The sequence below is a fragment of the Rhincodon typus genome, chromosome 5, assembly GCF_021869965.1.
Source record: "Rhincodon typus isolate 14 chromosome 5, sRhiTyp1.1, whole genome shotgun sequence".
NCBI lineage: Eukaryota > Metazoa > Chordata > Chondrichthyes > Orectolobiformes > Rhincodontidae > Rhincodon > Rhincodon typus.
In genome coordinates, this window is record NC_063336.1 from 20,688,022 (window position 1) to 20,709,003 (window position 20,982).

General features: G+C 40.8%; 1 protein-coding gene across 1 annotated transcript in view; it reads right to left on the reverse strand.

Annotated features, from left to right (window-relative positions):
• cdc40 (cell division cycle 40 homolog (S. cerevisiae)) overlaps positions 1–20,982 on the reverse strand; it is a 134,828-nt gene that overhangs the window by 82,192 nt on the left and 31,654 nt on the right. Inside the window, exon 4 of the mRNA XM_048596686.1 lies at positions 270–359. Within this exon, the coding sequence (XP_048452643.1) occupies positions 270–359 (90 nt within the window). The remainder of the gene's footprint in view (positions 1–269; positions 360–20,982) is intronic.

The window sequence follows — 20,982 nt, forward strand, 5'->3', positions numbered from 1 at the left end:
GAAGTAACTGACTCCCTTATAGGATGCAAGGCTGAAAAGAAAGAAAGCCAGGTTAGAAAACAAGAACCCAAATACTTGTAAATCAATATACACACACACACACAATATATAGGAGCACCATGCCTCAGGATGGAAAAATGAACAATAAAATTAAACACTAACTAGCGCATTTTGTTAGCTACATATTCCCATTACATTTACGGGACACAGCAGCGATGTAACTAAATTAACCATCTGTTATCAAAGTACATTTAAACAAAAGCGTTTACCTTGATTCTTCTCGGCATCTTCCACACTACCAATATACGTACCGCCTCCTGTTCCTTCACTGTGGTCTACAGTTGGATCCAATGCATAACCTAAAATTGGAATGAATACTTTAAATTATTTTAAAAGAAGTGATGTATATAGTAGGAAAAAGGAATTGATGTTCTTGAAATAACATTCATTCATTTTCAGGATGCACTGCAAAGTATTTATAGACAAAGAAATAATGAAGGTAAGATTTGTGCAAAAAACATCTAAAAGTACTGCCCATCACCACACCAGACATGTCATGAAGCAGGTCTTGGAAAACAAGCTATAATATATTTACTAGAAAGATTGTCAAGTAATCAAAATTAAAATTGGCCAGAATAGAGTTGAGAATAGTTTTTATGAGCATCTTTGCCACCATTGAATTGTTACAAAAAAATAGAATTTATTTATAATTACATCTGAGAACAGATTACCTATTTAAATTACAGGTGGATATCACAATATTAATTGAAATAAAACAAAAACATGTCAGAAATACGTCACACATAAGACAGTATTTTGAAGGCGGGCACAAAATTAATGTTTCAGATTAATCACCTTTCAACAACAACTGTGTATATAGCATCTTTAATGTAATAAACAGTTCTGAGGAAGGGCAACTGGGGCTGAAACATTAATTCTGATTTTTCTTCACAGATGCTGCGAGACCCGCTGAACTTTTCCAGCAACTTCTGTTTTAGCGACTATATGCTTGGAAAACTGCAGTCATGATAGCTTTCAAGAAAGTGACACCACACAGCAGTTTTGTTCTCGTTCGGTTCAGATCTCCAGCATCTTCAGTTTTATTCTCACTTGGTGCCTCTGCCATTGCACCCAATATCCACACACACTGTGGCTGCAGTATATACAATCCACAGACATACGGCTCATTTCCTCATCTCTACTCAAACAAAAGCAACAACTTTGTAGGACACAATAATCTTCAAATCATACCATCCTGATAGTTTCTGCAAGTCTATCTTGCATCATTTCAGTTCAGAGTCCTCAAATTCCCAACATGCCCATCAGAGGTCCTCTATTACCATCTCAGGGTAATTAAGGATAAGCAATGAATGCAACCTTCTTGCATTGCTCAAGAACAAAAAGAAATAAAACCGAAAGTGCTGTCGGTCAATTTTTTAAAATGGTTTTGTCTATCTGCACATAACCCTTGAACAATTTCTTTATTTGAAGTTCTAGATCTACATTCATCCATCTCTTTCTGTGCCTTACTTCTTGGTGTTCGCTTCTATTCACTGCATTATTTCACACTGGTCCATCTTAAATTGCACCTACCATTCACCCTGTCCATTCTGTTAATGCGTATATTTGCTAATGTGTTCATCTGGTCCTGCATGCTGTTTATCAAACCCCAAAAACTTCCATTTAGACGGAATCTTTGACATAGTAAAACATTTCAAAGTGCTCCACAGGAGTGTTATTAAACAAAATAAGATTTGACATCAAGCCACATAAGGAAGAGAAAGGGGTAGAAAGTCTGAGGGGTTCAGACAGGGAGTTATAGAAAGCATGGCCATTGACATGGTGTGATTAAAATCAAGGATTTACAAAAGTTGAAACTGGGCTTGGGGGGTTGAGGTGGGGAAGAGGTCAAGATAAAAATCTCTGAAGCTTATAAAGCTGAAGGCGGCTTTTGGTAGGGAAGAGCAAGGCCTCAGAGGAATTTGAAAACAAAGATGAAAATTTTAAAGTAAAAGCAAAACACTGCAGGTGTTGGAAATCTGAAAAAAGATAGAAAATAGCCTCACTACATTTACAGTTCTACTTTTTCTCAGTTCTGACAAAAAGGTCACAGAGCTGAAACTGTCACTCAGTTTTTCTCTCCATTAGGTGCTGACTGATCTGCGTGTTTTCAGCCACACGTTTTTATTATGAAATTTTACCTCTGTACAATAGTACTGTCAAATTTCAAAGATCCCCATCTCCAATTTCAAATTTTCTACATTTAGATTATTCAAGTGGGACCAGCAGTAAATGCAACACTACCAACAACACTCGTTAACCCTAATGTTTTGTTTTTAATCTATACAGCCACATATCCTTTGATATCACATCTCTGAATTTTTTTGGCTGCAAGCCTCATGAGACACTTCAACAAATACTTTCGAAATCAAAAATAAAAAAAATCAAAAGAACTGTAGATGATGGAAATCAGAACCATAATCAGAAATTGCGGGAAAAACCTCAGCACGTCCACTGATTCTTATTTGGAACAGACAAAGATCCAAATACAGGAGGATATGGTGATGTAGTTGACTAGTAATCCAGAGACACAGGCTAAAGCTCTGAACACATAGGTTCAATCCCACCATGCAGCTGGTATTAACTAATCAAAGACTAACCTACCGGTGACCATATAACCATTGTCAATTATCATAGAAGCTCAGCTGGTTCACTAAAGTACTTTAAGGCAGCAAATCTGTCACTGTTACCTGGTCTGGCCTACAACTGACCCTGGACAGCAATGTGATTAACTTCATCTGGTCTCTGAAATGGCTTAGCAAATCAGTCAGGTGAAGGACAATTAGGGACATGCAAGAGATGCAGGTCATCATAGAATCCCTACAGTGTAGAAGCAGGCTATTTGGCCCATTGAGTCCCCACTACCCTTCTGAAAAGCATCCCACCCTGACCCACCCTCTACCCTATCCCTCCGTTTCCCACTACTTACCCTATCTCTGCATTTCCCACCCTAGACACTATGGGTAATTTAGCATAGCCAATCCACCTAACCTGCACATCTTTGGACAGCGGGAGAAAACTGGAGCACCCAGAGGAAACCCACGCAGACACGGGGAGAATGTGCAAACCCCACACAGCTGCCCAAGGCCGGAATCAAACCTGGGTTCCTGGCGCTGTGAGGATCCAGATCCCATATAAAAAATTAAAAACTGTACCACCTTGTCTGCAATCTCTTCAGAAATGGACACTTCTTAAAATTTTGTTACAGGTTTACCGCATGCTTGTTGTCCTTGATGTTCACTAATTTTAACTGAATGTTAAATTCAGGAGTATGCACAGAACTTACTTAACGCTTGAAATGATTGGCAGCAAATTTAGGGCCTAGTTACTTTATTTGAGCATTAAAAAATATGTGGATCAAATTCTTGACTGAAGTGAATTAAAGAGTTAGGTACAAAGAATATAAAACAATACAAGCAAACCTAGTCTTGAATAATGGATTCAGCCTGATGCACAAAATGGCTTTTCTAAATTCTAGATCTTTTACATTAATTGCCATTCATCCCAACCAATAAACATTTGCTGAAACAAAACTTCTGGCCAGCAGGGCACACATTTCTTCCATCAGATTTGATAGGAATTTGGGAAATTTAGAAGCCTGGGTTTGAAAAGAACACAGGAAAACACAATCTAATTCTCAATGTGAAAGTTTTGACAAGGGTCACTGAACTTGGGGCACTGGCTTTGTTTTTTGCTCAATGGATTTTTTGTTTGTTTATTCATTCACAGGACATGGATATCACTGGCTGGCCGGCATTTACAGCCCATCTCCAATTGCCCAGACAGTAGTTTAGAGTTTTCATATTGCTCTGGGTCTGCAGGCACAGGTAAGGACAGCAGTATTTTCTCACAAGGATATTAATGAAGGAGAATGTTTTCTTTTAAAAACAAACACTGGTGTCATGGTCATTAAGTGTCATTAAACACTTCATTCCAAATTTTTAGTGGAATTTGAATTTCACTACTGGCACAGTGGGATTCAAACCCAGGTTAATAGTTTAGTGATAATATCATAAATTATCATCTGCCCTGGGATGCTGCCAGAATTGCTGAGTTTCTCCAGCACTTTGCTTTTGTTTCAGATTTCCAGCATTCGCAGTTCTGTATTTTGTTTTCTGAAAGTCTCCTCTCTTCTGGCTGTAAGTTACCGACTGAAACATTTTTGGGCAATCTTGGCCCAATTCCCAGGAGGTACAAGTTCACAATACAACACAGTACCCATAAATTGAAGCAGGTCAATATTAAAGTAATGATCTAATTCAGAGAGATTGCCAACTGCGGAGAAAGAAATTGAAAAATTCTGAAGGAAGATCAGGCAGTGTAAACAGAATCTGTCAAACAATAGGCCCAATATATAAACACAAAATTCTGGAAAGATCAGAAAGTCTGGCAGCATTTGTATGGGAGGGGTGGGGAAAGGAGAGAGGGGGAGAGACAGAGAAAGAGAGAGAGGGGGAGAGGGAGAGGGAGAGAAGTGTGTGTGATCCGAAGAACTCTGTACAGAAGCAAGTGCCGTAAAGCAATGTACAAGGTCTCAGACAGGCAAGTTCATTTAAACCGCATGGTTTTTAACAGATGCGTAAAATTGGAAAGCAGTGAGCAGGCTGTTTTGTTTTGTAGATTGCTAGTATATGGATGGAAATTGCAATTGTGAATCAAAAACATTTGACATGTCAAAACTGGGAAAAGAAAATCAATACTTTGACTTGTCTTGGGGGCACTCAGATGTGCATCATTCTTTCTGTACCAGTCTGTTCCACTGAACTAGACCAGAAAACAGCTGATCTTCAGTGCCCTATTTACAAGAGAAACACACAATATAGCTAGTGTAACCAATGTAGAACAACTGGCCTTTTAATATGTCAGCAGCAACAGAGTTCTAGGTTACAGCTGAAGGTCTGGCAAAGAAAATGGCAAAGAGAAATAGGATAATTGGCAAATACAAATATCTCCACTTGAAGAGTGAAAATAGATTCTCTCTGTAATGGTATGTTGAGGGTAACACATGGGTTAAAGGACTTTGGTTTCAATCTTTCCTCATTTTTTCTAGTGCAATGTCCCTTCATTAAATGCTGTACAATGTTGCATTGACAGAAGTTTAGTTGCAAGAAAGATGTTGGATACCAGAAAATCTCTTTATTCTGTTAGTTAAGATGGAGAAAACAGGAAGGTCACTGTCTGAGATTTAGAATCAAGTTGCATAGAAAATTGGAGCAGGAGTAGGCCATTCAGCCCTTTGACTATGCTCTGCCAGTCAATATGATCGTAGCTGATTATCCAACTCAGTACCCTTTCCCGTTTTCTCCACATTCCCTTTAATCCCTTTGAGTAGCAAGATATTCCTACTTCCATACTTGAATCCTCACACTGTGAAAGCCAACATGCCATTTACTTTCTTCACAGCCACCTGCATGCCTACTTTCACTAATTGGTGTTCAAAGACACCCAGGTCTTGCAGTACTTCCCCTATTTCCAATCTATCACCATTAGGTAATAATCTGCCTTTCTGTTTTTGGTAGCAAAGTGGATAACCTCACATTTATTCACAGTATACTTCATCTGTTATGAATTTGCTTATTCACTCAATTTGTCCAAATCATAGAATCCCTACTATACTGAAGCATTTCTGCATCTTTCTCACAGCTCACCCTCCCAATTGAGCTTTCTGTCATTTGCAAACTTGGAGATATCAGTTAGTTTCTTCATCTAAATCATTTTTATATATTACAAATAGCTGGGATCCAAACACTGATCTTTGCAGCACCCCACTAGTCACTGCCTGCCACTTGGAAAGAGACCAGTTTGTCCTTGCTCTTTGTTTCCTGTCTGCCAACCAGTTTTCTGTCCATGTCAGCAAAATAACCCCAAATCCCATGCGTTTCATTTTTATGAAAGTTAAATGAACTCAGTGGGAGTGATGGCAGGAACACTATAATTTGCAACAATAAGCTTGAAATAGAAAGGGATTGGGGGGAAACTGGCTCTAGGATGTTCACTTCCGATTGTTAGTCACCAAGCTCTGTTGGAAATGTGCATGTGTAAATGTTAGACAAAGTCAAGATCAGTCACAAATATAGTGTTCGTGCAGTCAAACTGCTACTGACATTCATCTTCAAGATTACATATCAATTGAATCATGATGGGTACCCCAGTGAAAAATCCATCAGGAAGTAAGAGGTAGTTAAAAGGGAAAAAGATATAAATGTTGAGACAACACAGCATTAACTTACCATACAAGAGCTTATTTCTGCAATGTGAACTACCGAGCTCTGTTTTGGTAAAAGGTTGTCAGCAAATATATTCCCAACGTGAGAGGAATTGGAGCGAGCATATAACAGAATTTTAAAGGCAGCAGCTCAGCTTGCTAAAGCCTTTAAAAAAGCTTATGGAATTCAGGTTTATCCCATGAAATACAGAATATGAAAGCTAGGAGGCAACAATGAACCGACTAGACTTGGGCCTAGGGAGCAGCATTGTTGAAGATGATTATAATCCTAGCAAAGTGATGATAGTGATGAGGATAGTTATATTGAAAAATAGTCAGAAGTGGGGACAGAATTGGAGCATGGGCAGCTGGTGTGAAGTCAGGAAGCCAAAACAAAAATTAACCCTGTTTTCCCAAAGGTCCAGCTGAATTTAATGACTGGACCTGAATAGCAATTTATGTCTGTCTTTGAGAGGCAGGTTGGCTGTTGGGTGACAGGCACATCCAGGGACCATTGGGAAGAATCGGAGTTCTGCACTAGAGAAAGACAGGGAGGCAGGATAGAGGTATCAAAGATAAAAACAGAAAGTGCTAGAATGTATCCTCTTTTGTACTGCATGCAAGCTTGTGGGGCACCACAAATTATTTTTTTACCCCCGATTGCACATGCGCAGTAATTTCAAGGAACTTACTTTTGTGTGGCCTGCATGGAAACTTTTGGGATACATTACAGCTTAGAGGGAATATTAATTGAGGTCTAGTTTTAGGATTTACAATGCATCAAATTTATATTTAAAAAAAGCATCATACATAATGCTGCGTTGTCACAACATACAAGATAATTTTTCTGTAAAAATGAAAAACTGCAGTTGTTTTATTGTGCATGCATGTTTGGGGGGTGGGGAGGAGGAGGCGGAGGAGGAGGAGGAGAAGGGGGCAGGTGATTTGTGCCAGGGCAAAGATCTCTTGATCATATTCTCAGCTATAAACTATCAAATTCTGATGATCCAGGACAAATTAGAGAAAAAGAAAGGTCACATTTTACATTTGACACTTCAATAATATTTCATGTTGATGATCACTAATCTGTAGAAATTAAATTTTTATAGATGTGTTGAGTGAGTGATCAAAAGTCTGGCAGGTGGAGTATAACGTGGGAAAATGTGAAATAAATCAACTTTGGCAAGAAGAATAAAACAGCAAAAAGAAATATGGAATTGCTGGGAAAGCTCTGCAGCTCTGGCAACATTTGTGGAGAGAAATCGGTGTTAACGTTTCGGGTTGGGAGACCCTTCCATAGAACTGCAGAGTCACCCGGCCTGAAAAGTTAACTCTGACTTCTCTCCACAGATGCTGCCAGATCCGTTGAGCTTTTCCAGCAAATTCTGTTTCTGTTTCATAGATCATAGAATCCCTACAGTGTGGAAACAGGCCCTTCGGCCCAACAAGTCCACAGTGACCCTCAGAGCATCCCAACCAGACCCCATTCCCCTAATCTACACATCTCTGAACACTATGGGCAAATGAGCATGGCCAATCCACCTAGCCTGCACATCTTTGGACTGTGGGAGGAAACCAGAGCACCCGGAGCAAACCCATGCAGACACGGGGAGAATGTGCAAACTCCACATGATTGCTGCTTCTGAAGCATTTGGAGTATAGACATTACCATGAAGGTCCTACATTCTCAACTGTGCCCGAGGTGTGGTAACCCTTGGATGAAACCCATCATTAGTTGTGTCTCTCTACTGAGAGCAGTATTTCTGACCTCTGGGATAATGGTTTCTAATTTACAGCATCTGCAGTTCTTTTGGTTTTTAAATAAAATAAAAGAGCAGATTTACTTAGAGAATAATGGCAGAATTCCAAGGTGCAGAAGGATTTAGGTGTTCCAGAGCATAAGCCATAAAATGTAAGGATACAGGTACAGCACACGATCAAGAAGGCCAATACGATACTGCCCCTTATTATGGAAGGAACTGAACATCAAGGTAAGGATATTATGCTTCAGTTAAACAGGGTATTGGTTACAGCACACTTCGAAACGTGTATGCAGCCAGAGAAAGCGATGTCATAGGCAGTGTGGTACACCACGGAAGAGTTCTATTTAGGGACACAGTTTGCAAAATTACTGTTGTTTCTTTTTCATTCATTGGAATGGTAGCATAGGGCTAATGATAACACAGGGCTAGTTACAGGACTGATAGCTGGATACATGAGCTCAAATTCCATAATGGTAACTGTGAGAATGTAATCAGATAATCTACAATAAAAGGTTAGTATTGGCAGTTCAAAACTAGAGGGCATAGGTTTATTGGGAGAGGGCCAACTTTTTCACACAGAGGATGATGCATACCTGGAATGAACTGCCACTGGAAGTAGCAGATAGAGGTACAGTTGCAACATTTAAAAGACACTGGAAAGGTATATGAATAGGAAAGATTTACAGGGATATGGGCCAAATGTAGGCAAATGGGACTAGTTCAGTTTGGGAAACCTGGTTGGTATGGACAAGTTGGACCAAAGGGTCTGTTTCCATGCTGTTTGACTCTATGAAGTTAGAAATAATTGGATTTTACAACAAAAGCAATAGAATTCTTTCACTTTCACTAGGTCAAAAACCTGAAACTCGCCCCTGAACAACATTGTGTACCTGGACCACATGAACTGCAGCATCCAAGGCGGCAGCTCACCACCATATTCTTAAAGGCAAGTAGGAACGTACAATAAATAAGTGATGCCCATATACCATGAAAGAAAATTAATAAACAATTTGTAGAAGGTTTTAACCTTTATGTGGATTGGACAAATCAAATTGGCAAAAGTAGTCTGGAATACAAATTTGTAGAAAACTTATGACAGTTGCTCAAAGTCAACATCATGGAACTGACAACAAAGCTATTTTATATTTAGTACTGTGAAATTGCACAGATTTAATTAGTAATATCAAAAATAAAAAGTTGTTTGGGAAAAGTGATCATAACACAATTGAATTCCATAATCAATTCAGAAGTGACATATTGCAGTCTCAAACAAGTATTTTAAAATTAAACAATTACAAATAAATTAGTACAATGGGTAGCTAGCTACGGTGAATTGGACAAATAACTAATACACACGGTGTGATGTGGAGGTGCTGGTGTTGAACTGGGGTGGACAAGGTCAGAAGTCAGATGACACCAAGTCATAATTCAACAGGTTTATTTGAAATTCCAAGCTTTTGGAGTGTTGCCCCCTTCGTCAGGTAAAGTGAGAGAGAAGCACCCAGGCACAGAGAGATCAAGGGCAGCGAGATCAAAAGACCACACAAATGGTGTGAATGAGTTCCAATGTGCCACAGGGAAAAACCGTAACGACCTCCTCAGAAGACAGACACAGGATATAACTGATAGAGTACTCTTCGCCGTCCCCGGAGCAGGGAAACTACGCCATCTTCTTTGCAGCCGTCAACATGTCATCGATGATTACGATCATCTCGGTAAGATCACCCCTGCTTGCCTTCAAACAACTGCCAAACTACCCAACCTTCAGAACAACATTGACCACTACACCACAAAACCCTGCAAACATGCTAGATCGTCAACATGGATACTACCATCACATGGGAACACCACCCACCACGTACACGGCGGATACGGATGTGACTCGGACAATGCTGTCTACCTCATACACTATAGGCAAGGATGCCCAGAGGCATGGTATATTGGCAAGACTATACAGACACTATGAGAATGGATGAATGGACACCACACAACAAATGCCAGGCAGGAATATTCTCCCTCAGTCAGGGCACACTTCAGCGGTAAAGGATATTTAGTCTCTGATCTTTGGGTAGGCAGCCTTCCAGATACACAACAACACAAAATTGCCAAGCAGAACTGATTGCCAAGTTCCAGGCCCATGAAGACGGCCTCATGCTACATGTGACCCCCACCACACTGTTCTGTATCTGTAAAATCTTCCTTACTGTCTTGTTTTGACACCATCACGTTGATAAGTTGTTATGATCTCTGTACCTTAATTACGGTTTGTACGGTTTTGGTCTGGCACGTGACTCTTATACCTATCATGTTATTCCAGTCATTTGGTTTGTCTCCAGCACCACCTTAAACACTGTTGACACTTTATTCACACCACCTGACATGCTTGATCACCTGCAGAGCCGTATTATTCAGCCTGTCCAGTCACAGCATTTGTATAATCTTTTGATCCCTCTGCCCATTGATCTCTCTGCCTGTAAATTCTGTGCCTGGGTGCTTCACTTCACCTGTGAAGGGGTAACGCTCCGAAAGCTTGTGATTTCAAATAAACCTGTTGGACTATAGCCTGGCGTCATCTGACGTTCAATGTAATAAGTGTGGTAGTGAATAAACTGTGGGGAAAAATTAAAAATTGATTATTTTCAACAAAAACACATTCCATTAAAAGGGCAAGAAAATCCATCCGTAATAAAACACTAGTATTAAATTAAAAACAATCAAAATGAGATTTATAATGTTGCAAGCAATTGTGGAAATCTGAGGATTGGGCTTATTTCGAGAACCAACAAATTGCAACCAAAAGGCTAATAAAAAGTGATTAAAAAAAAGCGAACTGCTTAGGACTCGAAGATCAAATAGTAAGAAATTCTGCAAATATATAAAAAGGTAGGTTTAGGACTCTTGTGGCATAACAGTTGTGCCCACACCTTGTAGCCAGAAGATTCACATTCAAGGTTCAAGTCCCACCAAATTTGTCAATACTTGTCTGAACAGGTTCACTCAAAATACTGATAAAAAGGTGAGATTGGCTAAAACAGTGTTCCCTTAATAGTAGAGGCAAAGAAAGTATCTATTTTTAAAAATTCATTCATGGGTGGCCAGTGGGGTTGTGCAGGTTTCAGTGCTAAACCCCTGTTGTTTCTAATATATAAATTATTTGTGGGAGAATGTAGGTAGTCTGATTAGTAAATTTGTGGATGGCACAAAGATTGGGGAAGCTGTGGATAGTGAGGAGAATTGTCAGGGGTACAGCAGGAAAGGCTGGAGAAACAGCAGATGGAATTTAATCTGGACAAATGTGAAGCAATGCATTTTGGATGGTCTAAAGCAGGAGGGAAGTATACATTAAATGGCAGAACCCTTAGAAGCATTAACATACAGAGGAATCTAGGTGTACAGGTCCATAGTTCCATGAAAGTAGCAACACAAGTGGATAAGGCGGTCAAGAAGGCATAAGGGATGCTTGCCTTCATTAGTTGTGTCATTGAATTTAAAAATTGGCAAGTCATGTTCTGGCTGTACATAACTTTAATTAGGCCTCATTTGGAATACTGTGTACAGTTCTGGTTGCCACACTACCAGAAGGTTGTGGAGGCTTTAGAGAGGGTACAGAGAAGCTTTATCAGGTTATTGTCTGGTTTAGAAGCTATTAGCTAGGAGCAGAGATTGGACAAACTTGGTTTGTTTTCTCTTGAATGTGGGAAGCTGAGGGACAACCTGATAGAAGAGTATAAAATTACGAGAGTCATGGATAGACTGGATTGTTGGAGTCTTTCTCCCCATGATAGAAATATGAATTACCAAGCGACACAGGTTTAAGGTAAATGGGGGAAAGTTTAAAGGAGATGTGAGAGGCAATTCTTTTTGTACACAGAGGGTGGCAAGTGCATGGAATATGCTGCCACGGAAAGGGCTAGAAGCAGACACAATAGCAACGTTTAAGAGGCATCTTGACAGATACATGAATTGGCAGAGAATAGAGGGATACAGACTGCATAGAGGCAAAAGGATTTTAGTTTAGAAAGGAGTTATGTGCCGGCACAGGCTTGGTAGGCCGAAGGGCCTGTTCCTGTGCTGTACTGTTCTTTGTTCTTCGGGAATTACTGATTACGCCAGCATTTGTTGCCCGTTTCTCATCACCCTCAAACTTGCTTGGCCATTTCAGAAGGTAGTTAAGAGTAAACCACATTGCTGTGGGTCTTGAATCACATGTAGGCTGAGTATTTAAGGTAATCAACAATGGTTTCATGGTCATCATAGGACTTTTAATTGCACATTTTTAACACTGAATTCAAATTTCACCACCTGCTGTGGTGGGATTTGAATCCCAGTAACTAGGGCATTATAAGAAATGGATGAGACAGTGAAAAAATATTTTGTGACCATCTTCACAGTACAAGATACAAGACAAACCACAAATACAGGCCAGAGGATAAGAGTGATAATCAATTGCGAAACAGTACTGAAAAAACCTTAAAGCACTTAAAGCCGACAAATACCAGGACCAGACAGGCTATACACCCTGTGATGCTAAAAGAGGTCACTGCAGAGATAGTGGAAGCAATGGCTTTGAATTTTCAAAGTCCAGCAGATTCTAGAACAGTGTTGGAGAATTGGAAGTCAGCACTTATAACACTACTGCACTAATTAAGAAAGGAAGGAGAGAGAAAATAGAGAACTGCATGCCAGTTAACCTAAAAAATTGGTGATAATGTTGGTATTGATTAAGGAAGTCTCAACAAGGAACTTAAGAAATCACAGTACAGTCAGTCATTATGCTTAAATGAAAAGGAAAATTTGTTTGATATATCAGAAGACTTTTGAGTATGTAAATAGAAGGGTGGATAAAGGAGAAATAAATCAATGGGTGTAATATGTAAAAGGCATTAATACCTTTCAGAAAAAAACTATTGGAGTTGGAGGATAATAAGTTGGCATGGATAAAAGATTGGTTATGGAATCGTACAGCATGGAAACAGACCCCTAACTAACTTGCACCAGCCAGACATCCCAATCTGACCCAGTCCCATTTGCCAGCATTTCTATTCATATAGTCATTCAGATGCTTTTTAAAATGTTGTAATTGTACTCGCCTCCACCACTGCCTCTGGCAGCCGGTTCCATATACACACCACCTCTGGGTGAAAAAGTTGCCTTTTATGGCCCTCTTAAATCTTTCCGTTCTCACCTTAAATGTATGCCCTCTAGCTTTGGATTCCACGACTCAAGGAAAAAGACCTTGGCTATTCACCTTATCCATACCCTTCATGATTTTATAAACCTCTATGAAGTCACCCCTCAGCCTCCGGCACTCTAGGGAAAAAAAGCCCCAGCCTATTCAGCCTCTCCTTGTAATTCAAACCTTCCAGTCCCAGTAACATCCTTGTAAATCTTTTCTGTACCCTCTCAGAAGCAGAGAGTACTGGTGAACAGGGTGTTTGTTCACAGGCTGTGATTAATAATATACTGTAAGGATCAGCGGTGGGGCCTCAGCTATTAGTCTTTGTTAATATCTTAAACAGAGGGATCAAAATTGTTGTATCCAAGTTTAATGATACAAACCTCACTGGGAATGTATTCTATGATGAAGATATATACTGGCTGCAAAGGAACATGGACAGGTTAAATCAGTGATATTGGCGTACTGTTGTCTGAAAGCTGATAGCTCCAGCAATAGTCTCTTAGTACTGCATTAAGTACTAGCTTGGATTATATGCAGAATACCTGAAGAGGGCATATTCTGACTCACAGGAGTCAAAGAAGGGCACTGAAGAACTAGGAGCTACAGACAACAATGCTTTTTAACATCTAAAACTTCTCATAACTATTAGCTACTCTCAACACCAGCAATACCCAAATGTGAGGTGAAAGAAGTCTTTGAACTTTCTTCTGTGATCTTACTGCATTTCTGTTATTGCAGTATTTGTACAATAAAGAAGCAAATTTTATCTAGAGTTACGAACTAATGCTAGATCATTTCAAGTTCCAGTGCACAAAGCAAATTTGCATCATGAATCCCTGCTTATTGCAACATATTCAAGAAAAACTCTCTACATTAGATTTTCCACCTGTATGTAATATAATCAAAATTCATGATTTTGCAGAGAATATTTAAGGAAATTGCACGCTGATGAAATGGCTTTAGTTAATGTTAGAATGTGGGAAATTATGGCAAACAATAATATCCAGTACTTTAATAATGAGCATTAACTAGAACAAAAGAATCTTAAAAAATGAATATGTGACAAATGATTGCTTCATTTTAATCTTGGTGTTTAAAGCATGCTCAATTCAGAGGTGCATCAGCGGTGGAAATCTTATGGGAAGCAGCAAGTATCAGGCTGCCTCCACATTCCTCATTTAATTAAGGTTAATAAGTCAATAGAGTCCTGGGAGGGCCAGCAGGCATTTCACAGCTGATAGCCCCACTGCTAGTGCTGCTGAGAATTGCTGAAGAAGGGAGAGGCCTAGGGGATGTGTAAAAACTCCTCCAACAACCTGGCTCTTTCAGCCTCTCACAACCTCCAAGCAAGAGCTGCCCTCCAACATCCAACACAATGGACAGAAGGGACCCACGTGATTCCAGAAATATTTCACTAATGTCAGAAGATAACCCTTGATTGAGACCTTCAGTACAACGATCGTCAGTTGACCTCAGTCGAGGGGGTTGCCAATTACACCGACAACCCACCTCAGTAAGCTCCCCAGAACCAGTGCCATGTTGGATAGCTACCCTAATAGGTGTTTCTATTTCCTTCCTCATCATCTGCCGACAAACCTCAACTCCACTTTGCCTGCAAAGCTGCTTCTAAGGAACTAGGAGGACAATTCCAATCACAAGATTGGAGTTAGCAGATTTGTAGAGACAGGGATAAAGGTGAATTATTTAAATAAAGACAGGAAGCAGTCATGATGCAAGAATTTTTACGAATTGAGTTTAGTCGATAGATTGCATATGTGTTGACAGCCAATTTCTATACAGAACAATGAAGTTCAGGATAGCAGTGCAGATAAGTACCCTTTGAAAAGAGAAATGAAGAGATAATGATGCAACAGATTCCAACATCAAAGAAATGATTTATTCTGGACTGGAAATGTAGACCAGAACAACATTTTATTATGGTCACTGATGCAGGCAAAACAATTCAGGGAAACACATCTCAGAAGATATTAATAGGTCATCTCTAATGTATCATACAGATACAATGCTTTTTGATGAGGTGTGGGTGGTTATGATCTTAAAATCAGAAAACTATATATTCAATATTCAATGACATTGGATGGATGGAGTAGCCATGTATAACAAATAAGGGAAGTTTTAGCACATCAATGTTTGGAGGCTAAAGATTGGTATCTTACCACAAGTGAAACTAGCAAAACTCCATGTGTTCTCCATATACAACAACAAGTCGCATATAAGTTAACAAGGTGTAGAGCTGGATGAACACAGCAGGCCAAGCAGCATCAGAGGAGCAGGAAAGCTGACGTTTCGGGTCTAGACCCTTCTTCAGAAATGGGGAAGGGGAAGGGGATTCTGAAATAAATAGGGAGAGAGGGGGAGGCAGATAGAAAATGGATAGAGGAGAAGATAGGTGGAGAGGAGACAGACAGGTCAAAGAGGCGGGGTTGGAGCCAATAAAGATGAGTGTAGATGGGGAGTTAGGGAGGGGATAAGTCAGTCCAGGAAGGACGGACAGGTCAAGGAGGCGGGGTGAGGCTAGTAGGTAGGAGATGGGGGGGTAGGAGGTGGGAGGAGTGGATAGGTGGGAGGAAGGACAGGTTAGGGAGGCAGGGACGAGCTAGGCTGATTTTGGGATGCGGTCAGGGGAGGGGAGATTTTGAAGCTTGTGAAGTCCACATTGATACCATTGGGCTGCAGGATTCCCAAGCGAAATATGAGATGTTGTTCCTGCAACCTTCAGGTGGCATCATTGTGGCACTGCACGAGGCCCAGGATGGACATGTTGTCCAAGGAGCGGGAAGGGGAGTTGAAAAGGTTCGCGACTGGGAGGTGCAGTAGTTTGTCGCGAACCGAGCGTAGGTGTTCCACAAAGCAGTCCCCAAGCCTCCGCTTGGTTTCCCCAATGTAGAAGAGGCCACATCTGGAACAGCAGATACAGTATACCACATTAGCAGATGTGCAGGTGAACATCTGTTTGATGTGGAAGGTCTTCTTGGGGCCTGGGATGGGGGTGAGGAGGGAAGTGTAGGAGCAGGTGTAGTACTTCCTGCGGTTGCAGGGAAAAGTGCCGGGGGTGGTGGGGCTGGTGGGGAGTGTGGAGCGGACAAGGGAGTCATGGAGAGAGTAGTCCCTCCGGAAAGCAGATAAGGGTGGGGAGGGAAAATTTTTTGGTAGGGGGGTCAGATTGCAGATGGCAGAAGTGCCGGAGGATGATGCGTTGGATCCGGAGGTTGGTGGGGTGGTACGTGAGGATGAGGGGGATTCTGTTTTGGTTGTTATTGCGGGTAGGGGGTGTGAGGGATGAGTTGAGGGAAATGCGGGAGACATGGTCGAGGGCATTTTCGACCACTGTGGAGGGGAAGTTGCGGTCCTTGAAAAAAGAGGACATCTGGGATGTGCGGGAGTGGAATGCCTCATCTCGGGAGCAGATGCGGCGGAGGCGAAGGAATTGGGAATATGCGATGGCACTTTTGCAGGAAGGTGGGTGAGAGAAGTTGTATTCTAGGTAGCTGTGGGAGTCGGTAGGCTTGAAATGGATATCAGTTTCCAGGTGGTTGCCAGAGATGGAAACAGAGAGGTCCAGGAAGGAGAGAGAGGTACCAGAGATGGTCCAGGTGAATTTAAGGTTGGGGTGGAAGGTGTTAGTGAAGTGGATGAACTTTTTGAGCTCCTCATCGCAGCATGAGGCGGGGCCGATAGAGCCATCGATGTAACGGAGGAAGAGGGCCAGTGTAGGTACGGAAGAGGGATTGTTCCACGTATCCTCTTTTGAACCCCCTCCAAAGATTCTACAACCTTCCTATAGTGTAGGGACCAGAACTGCACATAGAACTCTAAATATAGCCTGACCAAAATTTAATACACCTGCAACATGACTGGTCAACTTTTATGCTCAATGCAATGACTGATAAAGGCAAACATGCCATACACTTTTTTAAAAATCAACTTATCCACTTGTGTTACCATTTTCAGGGAACTACAGACTTACATCCTAAGATCCCTCTGTACATCAATGCTCCTAAGGGCCCTGCCATTTACTGTATATTTTCCTCTTGCACTTGACCTCCCAAAATGAATCACCTCACACTTGTCCAGATTAAACTCCATCGGTCATTTCTCCACCCAACTTTCCAACTGACAAGCTGTCAGAGGAAGTAGTGGAGGCTGGTACAATTACAACATTTAAAAGGCATCTGGATGGTTACATGAATATGAATAGTTTAGAGGGATATGGGCCAAATGTTGGCAAATGGGACTGGGTCAGATTGAGATGTCTGGTTGGTGCAGACAAGTTGGACCAAAGAGTCATACAGCATGGAAACAGACCCTACGATCCATATCATGTTGTATTCTTTGACAACCTTCCTCGCTATCCATAACTCCACCAATTTTCATGTTTTGTCTGCATACTTACTAACTAGACTACCTACATTTTCATCCAAATCATTTACACATATTACAAACAACAGATATCCCAGCACTGATCCTTGTGGAACACCAATTACCAAGCCAATTTTGCATCCAACTTTATTCAACATGGATCACAAGTGACTTAACCTTCTGGAGCCGCGAGGGGCCCTGTCAAATACTTTAGTAAACTCCATATAGACAACATCGACTGCCCTACCATCATCTTTGTCACTTCCTCAAAAAACTCGATCAAACTTGACAGAAATTTGTGAGAGACCTCCCCCACACAAACCACATTGGACTAATTAATGATAGTCATTCTTTTCCAAATGCAAGTGAATCTTGCTCCTAAGAATCTTCTCAAATATCCCTACCACTGATGTAAGGCTAACTCGCCTACAATTTCCTGGATGATCCTTGCTGCCCTGTTTAAACAAAGGAACAAAATTGGCTGTTCGCCAGTATTCTAGAACCACACCCATGACTGAAGAGGAGACAAAGTCCTCTGTCAAAGTCCCAGTAGTCTCCTCCCTTGCCTCCTTCAGTATTCTGGGAGAGATCCCATCTTGTGCACTTAGCTACCTTAAAAGTTTTTAAAGACACGAACACTTCCTCCTTCCTAATATCTACCTGCCCTAGAATATCGACACACCCTTCCACAATCTTACTATTATCCATTTCCTTCTCATTGGTAAATACCAATGCAAAGTACTTAATAAGGACCTCACCCACTTCCTCTGGCTCCATGCATAAATTCCCTCCTTTGTCCTGGAATGAACCTACCTTTTCCCGAGCTACCTTCTTGCTCCTAATATACATACAAAATGCTTTGGGATTCTCCTTAATCCTACTTGCTAAGGACACTTCATGGCCCCTTTTAGCACTCGCAATTCCTTGTTTAAGTTCTTTCCTGCTTCCTTCAAATTCTTCAAGGGCCTTGTCTGATTTCAGTCTCCTAAACCTTATACATGCTTCCTTTTCCTTTCTGATTAAAAGCTAAATAGAGGATAGAATCCAATTAGCCTTCCTGATTACATACTGTACCTGCAAAGTATCTTTTTGTGAATTGTGTGCCTCAATGCCCAAATCCTTCAGCATCTGGCATTTCCAGTCATTTTTAGTAATACTCTGCTTCTTTATTTTTCCTGCCAAGTGATCAACTTCACATTTTCCCACAATTTACATAATCTGCCACATTTTCCCCATTCTGCATCCTTCTGCAAACTCAGAGTCTTCTTCACAACATACTTTCCTAGACAGCGTTGTGCCATCTTACAAAGTTAGCTACCATGCCTTCGTTCCTCTCATCTAAGTCATTGACATAAATTATAAAAAGTTGAGGCCAGAGCACAGACCCCTATGGGACTCTAACCATCACATAAAGACCAATTTATGCATACTCTATTTTCTGCCACGTTGGCAATCTTTTATCCATGCTAATATGTTACTCCCTACGCCACGCGCTTTTATTTTCCTCAACAACCTATGATATGGTACCTTATCAAATGCCTTCTGGAAATCCAAGTAAAGTATGTCTATTGCCTCCCCTTATTGAAAGAAAATATTACTCCTTCAAAGAAGTCTAAATAATGAATTTGTTAAGGATAATTTTCTCTTCACGACACCACTCCGAATCTTCCCAGTTACCGAGAGTTTTTAAGGACCAATTCTAATAACTTCCCTACAACAGGTGTCAAGCTAACTAGCTCATAACCTCATGTTTTCTGCCTCATTCCCTTCTTGAAGAGAGTCATTATGTTTTCTTTTTTCCAGTCTGATTGAACATTTTCAACACTAACACATTGACACTTCTTTTAAGCCTTGCCAACCTGCTTGTGATTGTAATTTCACCAAGTCTTTCCGTCCCTCGCTCTCACCTGATTTACAGCTATTCCTGGAATGGTTTTTGTATCCTACATAACGAAGACAGAGCCAAATGTGTTTAGTTCATCCACCATTTCCTTATTATCCTCTCTTAACTCCTTATTCCCACTCTCTGAAGGACTAACACTGACTTTAGTTACTTTATTCCTTCTAAAGTACCTGTAAGAAGATTTGCTACCCATTTTTACATTTGTAGCTTTGTACATGTTAGCTGAACTTTATTACTAGCTTCACACATTAAAAGGTATAACCACAGATAAGTGCTAAGATATAACTGCAATCAAGATATTTTATTGATTATTTGACTGAAATAGACAAGTCAAATAAGTTCAACATAAAAGCAAGATCCTTCATAAAATTGTCTTCTAAATATATTTCCCGCAGATGTCCCACAAACTAGCGTCTCCTCATGCCGTGATCTGAGCTGTGGTGAAGTGGGGGCATTATTTTTTCTGCCATGTTAGCAGGTACACCTTAATTTCTGTTACCATTTCCGAGTATTGGCTGTTCACTGATATTCATTACAGCCCAATGACTCCCACAGATACCTTGATTATAATTTCTTGTGGTAAATATTTCTAAGGCAGAGGCAGATAGGTTGTTATTAAACAAAGGGGTAAAAGGTTATTGGGGTAGACAGAAATGCAGATTTGAAGTTATAATCAGATCAACTGTGATCTTACTGAATGGTGGAGGACAAACGAGGGGCTGAATGGCCTACTCTTGCTGTATGTTAAATGATCCTCACACTCCGCTTCATTAGGGACTCTATTCCATTTTCTCAGTTTCTCCATCACATCTATTGCAATGATGGAGCATCCACAATGGTTGCCTACCAAATTTCTTCCTTCTCCTTCATGGAATCATAGAATCCCTACAGTACAGAAAGAGGCTATTTGACCCATCAAGACTGACACCTCCAACTGATCCAGCATGCCCCACCCAATCCCCAAAACCCCACATTTACCATGGCTAATCCACCTAATCTGCACTTCTGTGGACCCTATGGGGCAAATCAGCATGGTCAATCCACCTAAACTGCATATCTTTGGCCTGTGGCAGGAAACCACAGCATCGAGCAGAAACGCACATAAGCACTGGGAGAATGTGTAAACTCCAAGGATTCCACACAGCATGGTGCACGGACCCTGGAACAGTTTCCGGCCCATTTTTGACACGTTATCACATTCTACCCCACTAACCTCCCTATTGTTATGCACGGTTATCCTGCCCTATTTTTCTTACCTTCAGCTTGATATCACCACCATCCCTTCCCCACCCTGTCACCTTCCCATATAATTGCGGTGACATTTTCCCTTTGATCTCCTCCTACTCACTGTTCTAGTCCTCAAACAATTCTTCTTGGTGAAGCAAACAAATTACTTGTACTTCTTCCAATCTAATGTATTGTATTTGCTGCTCATAATGTGGTGTCCTTTACATTAGAGGCCAAATGCAGACTGGGTGACTCCTACTATTCA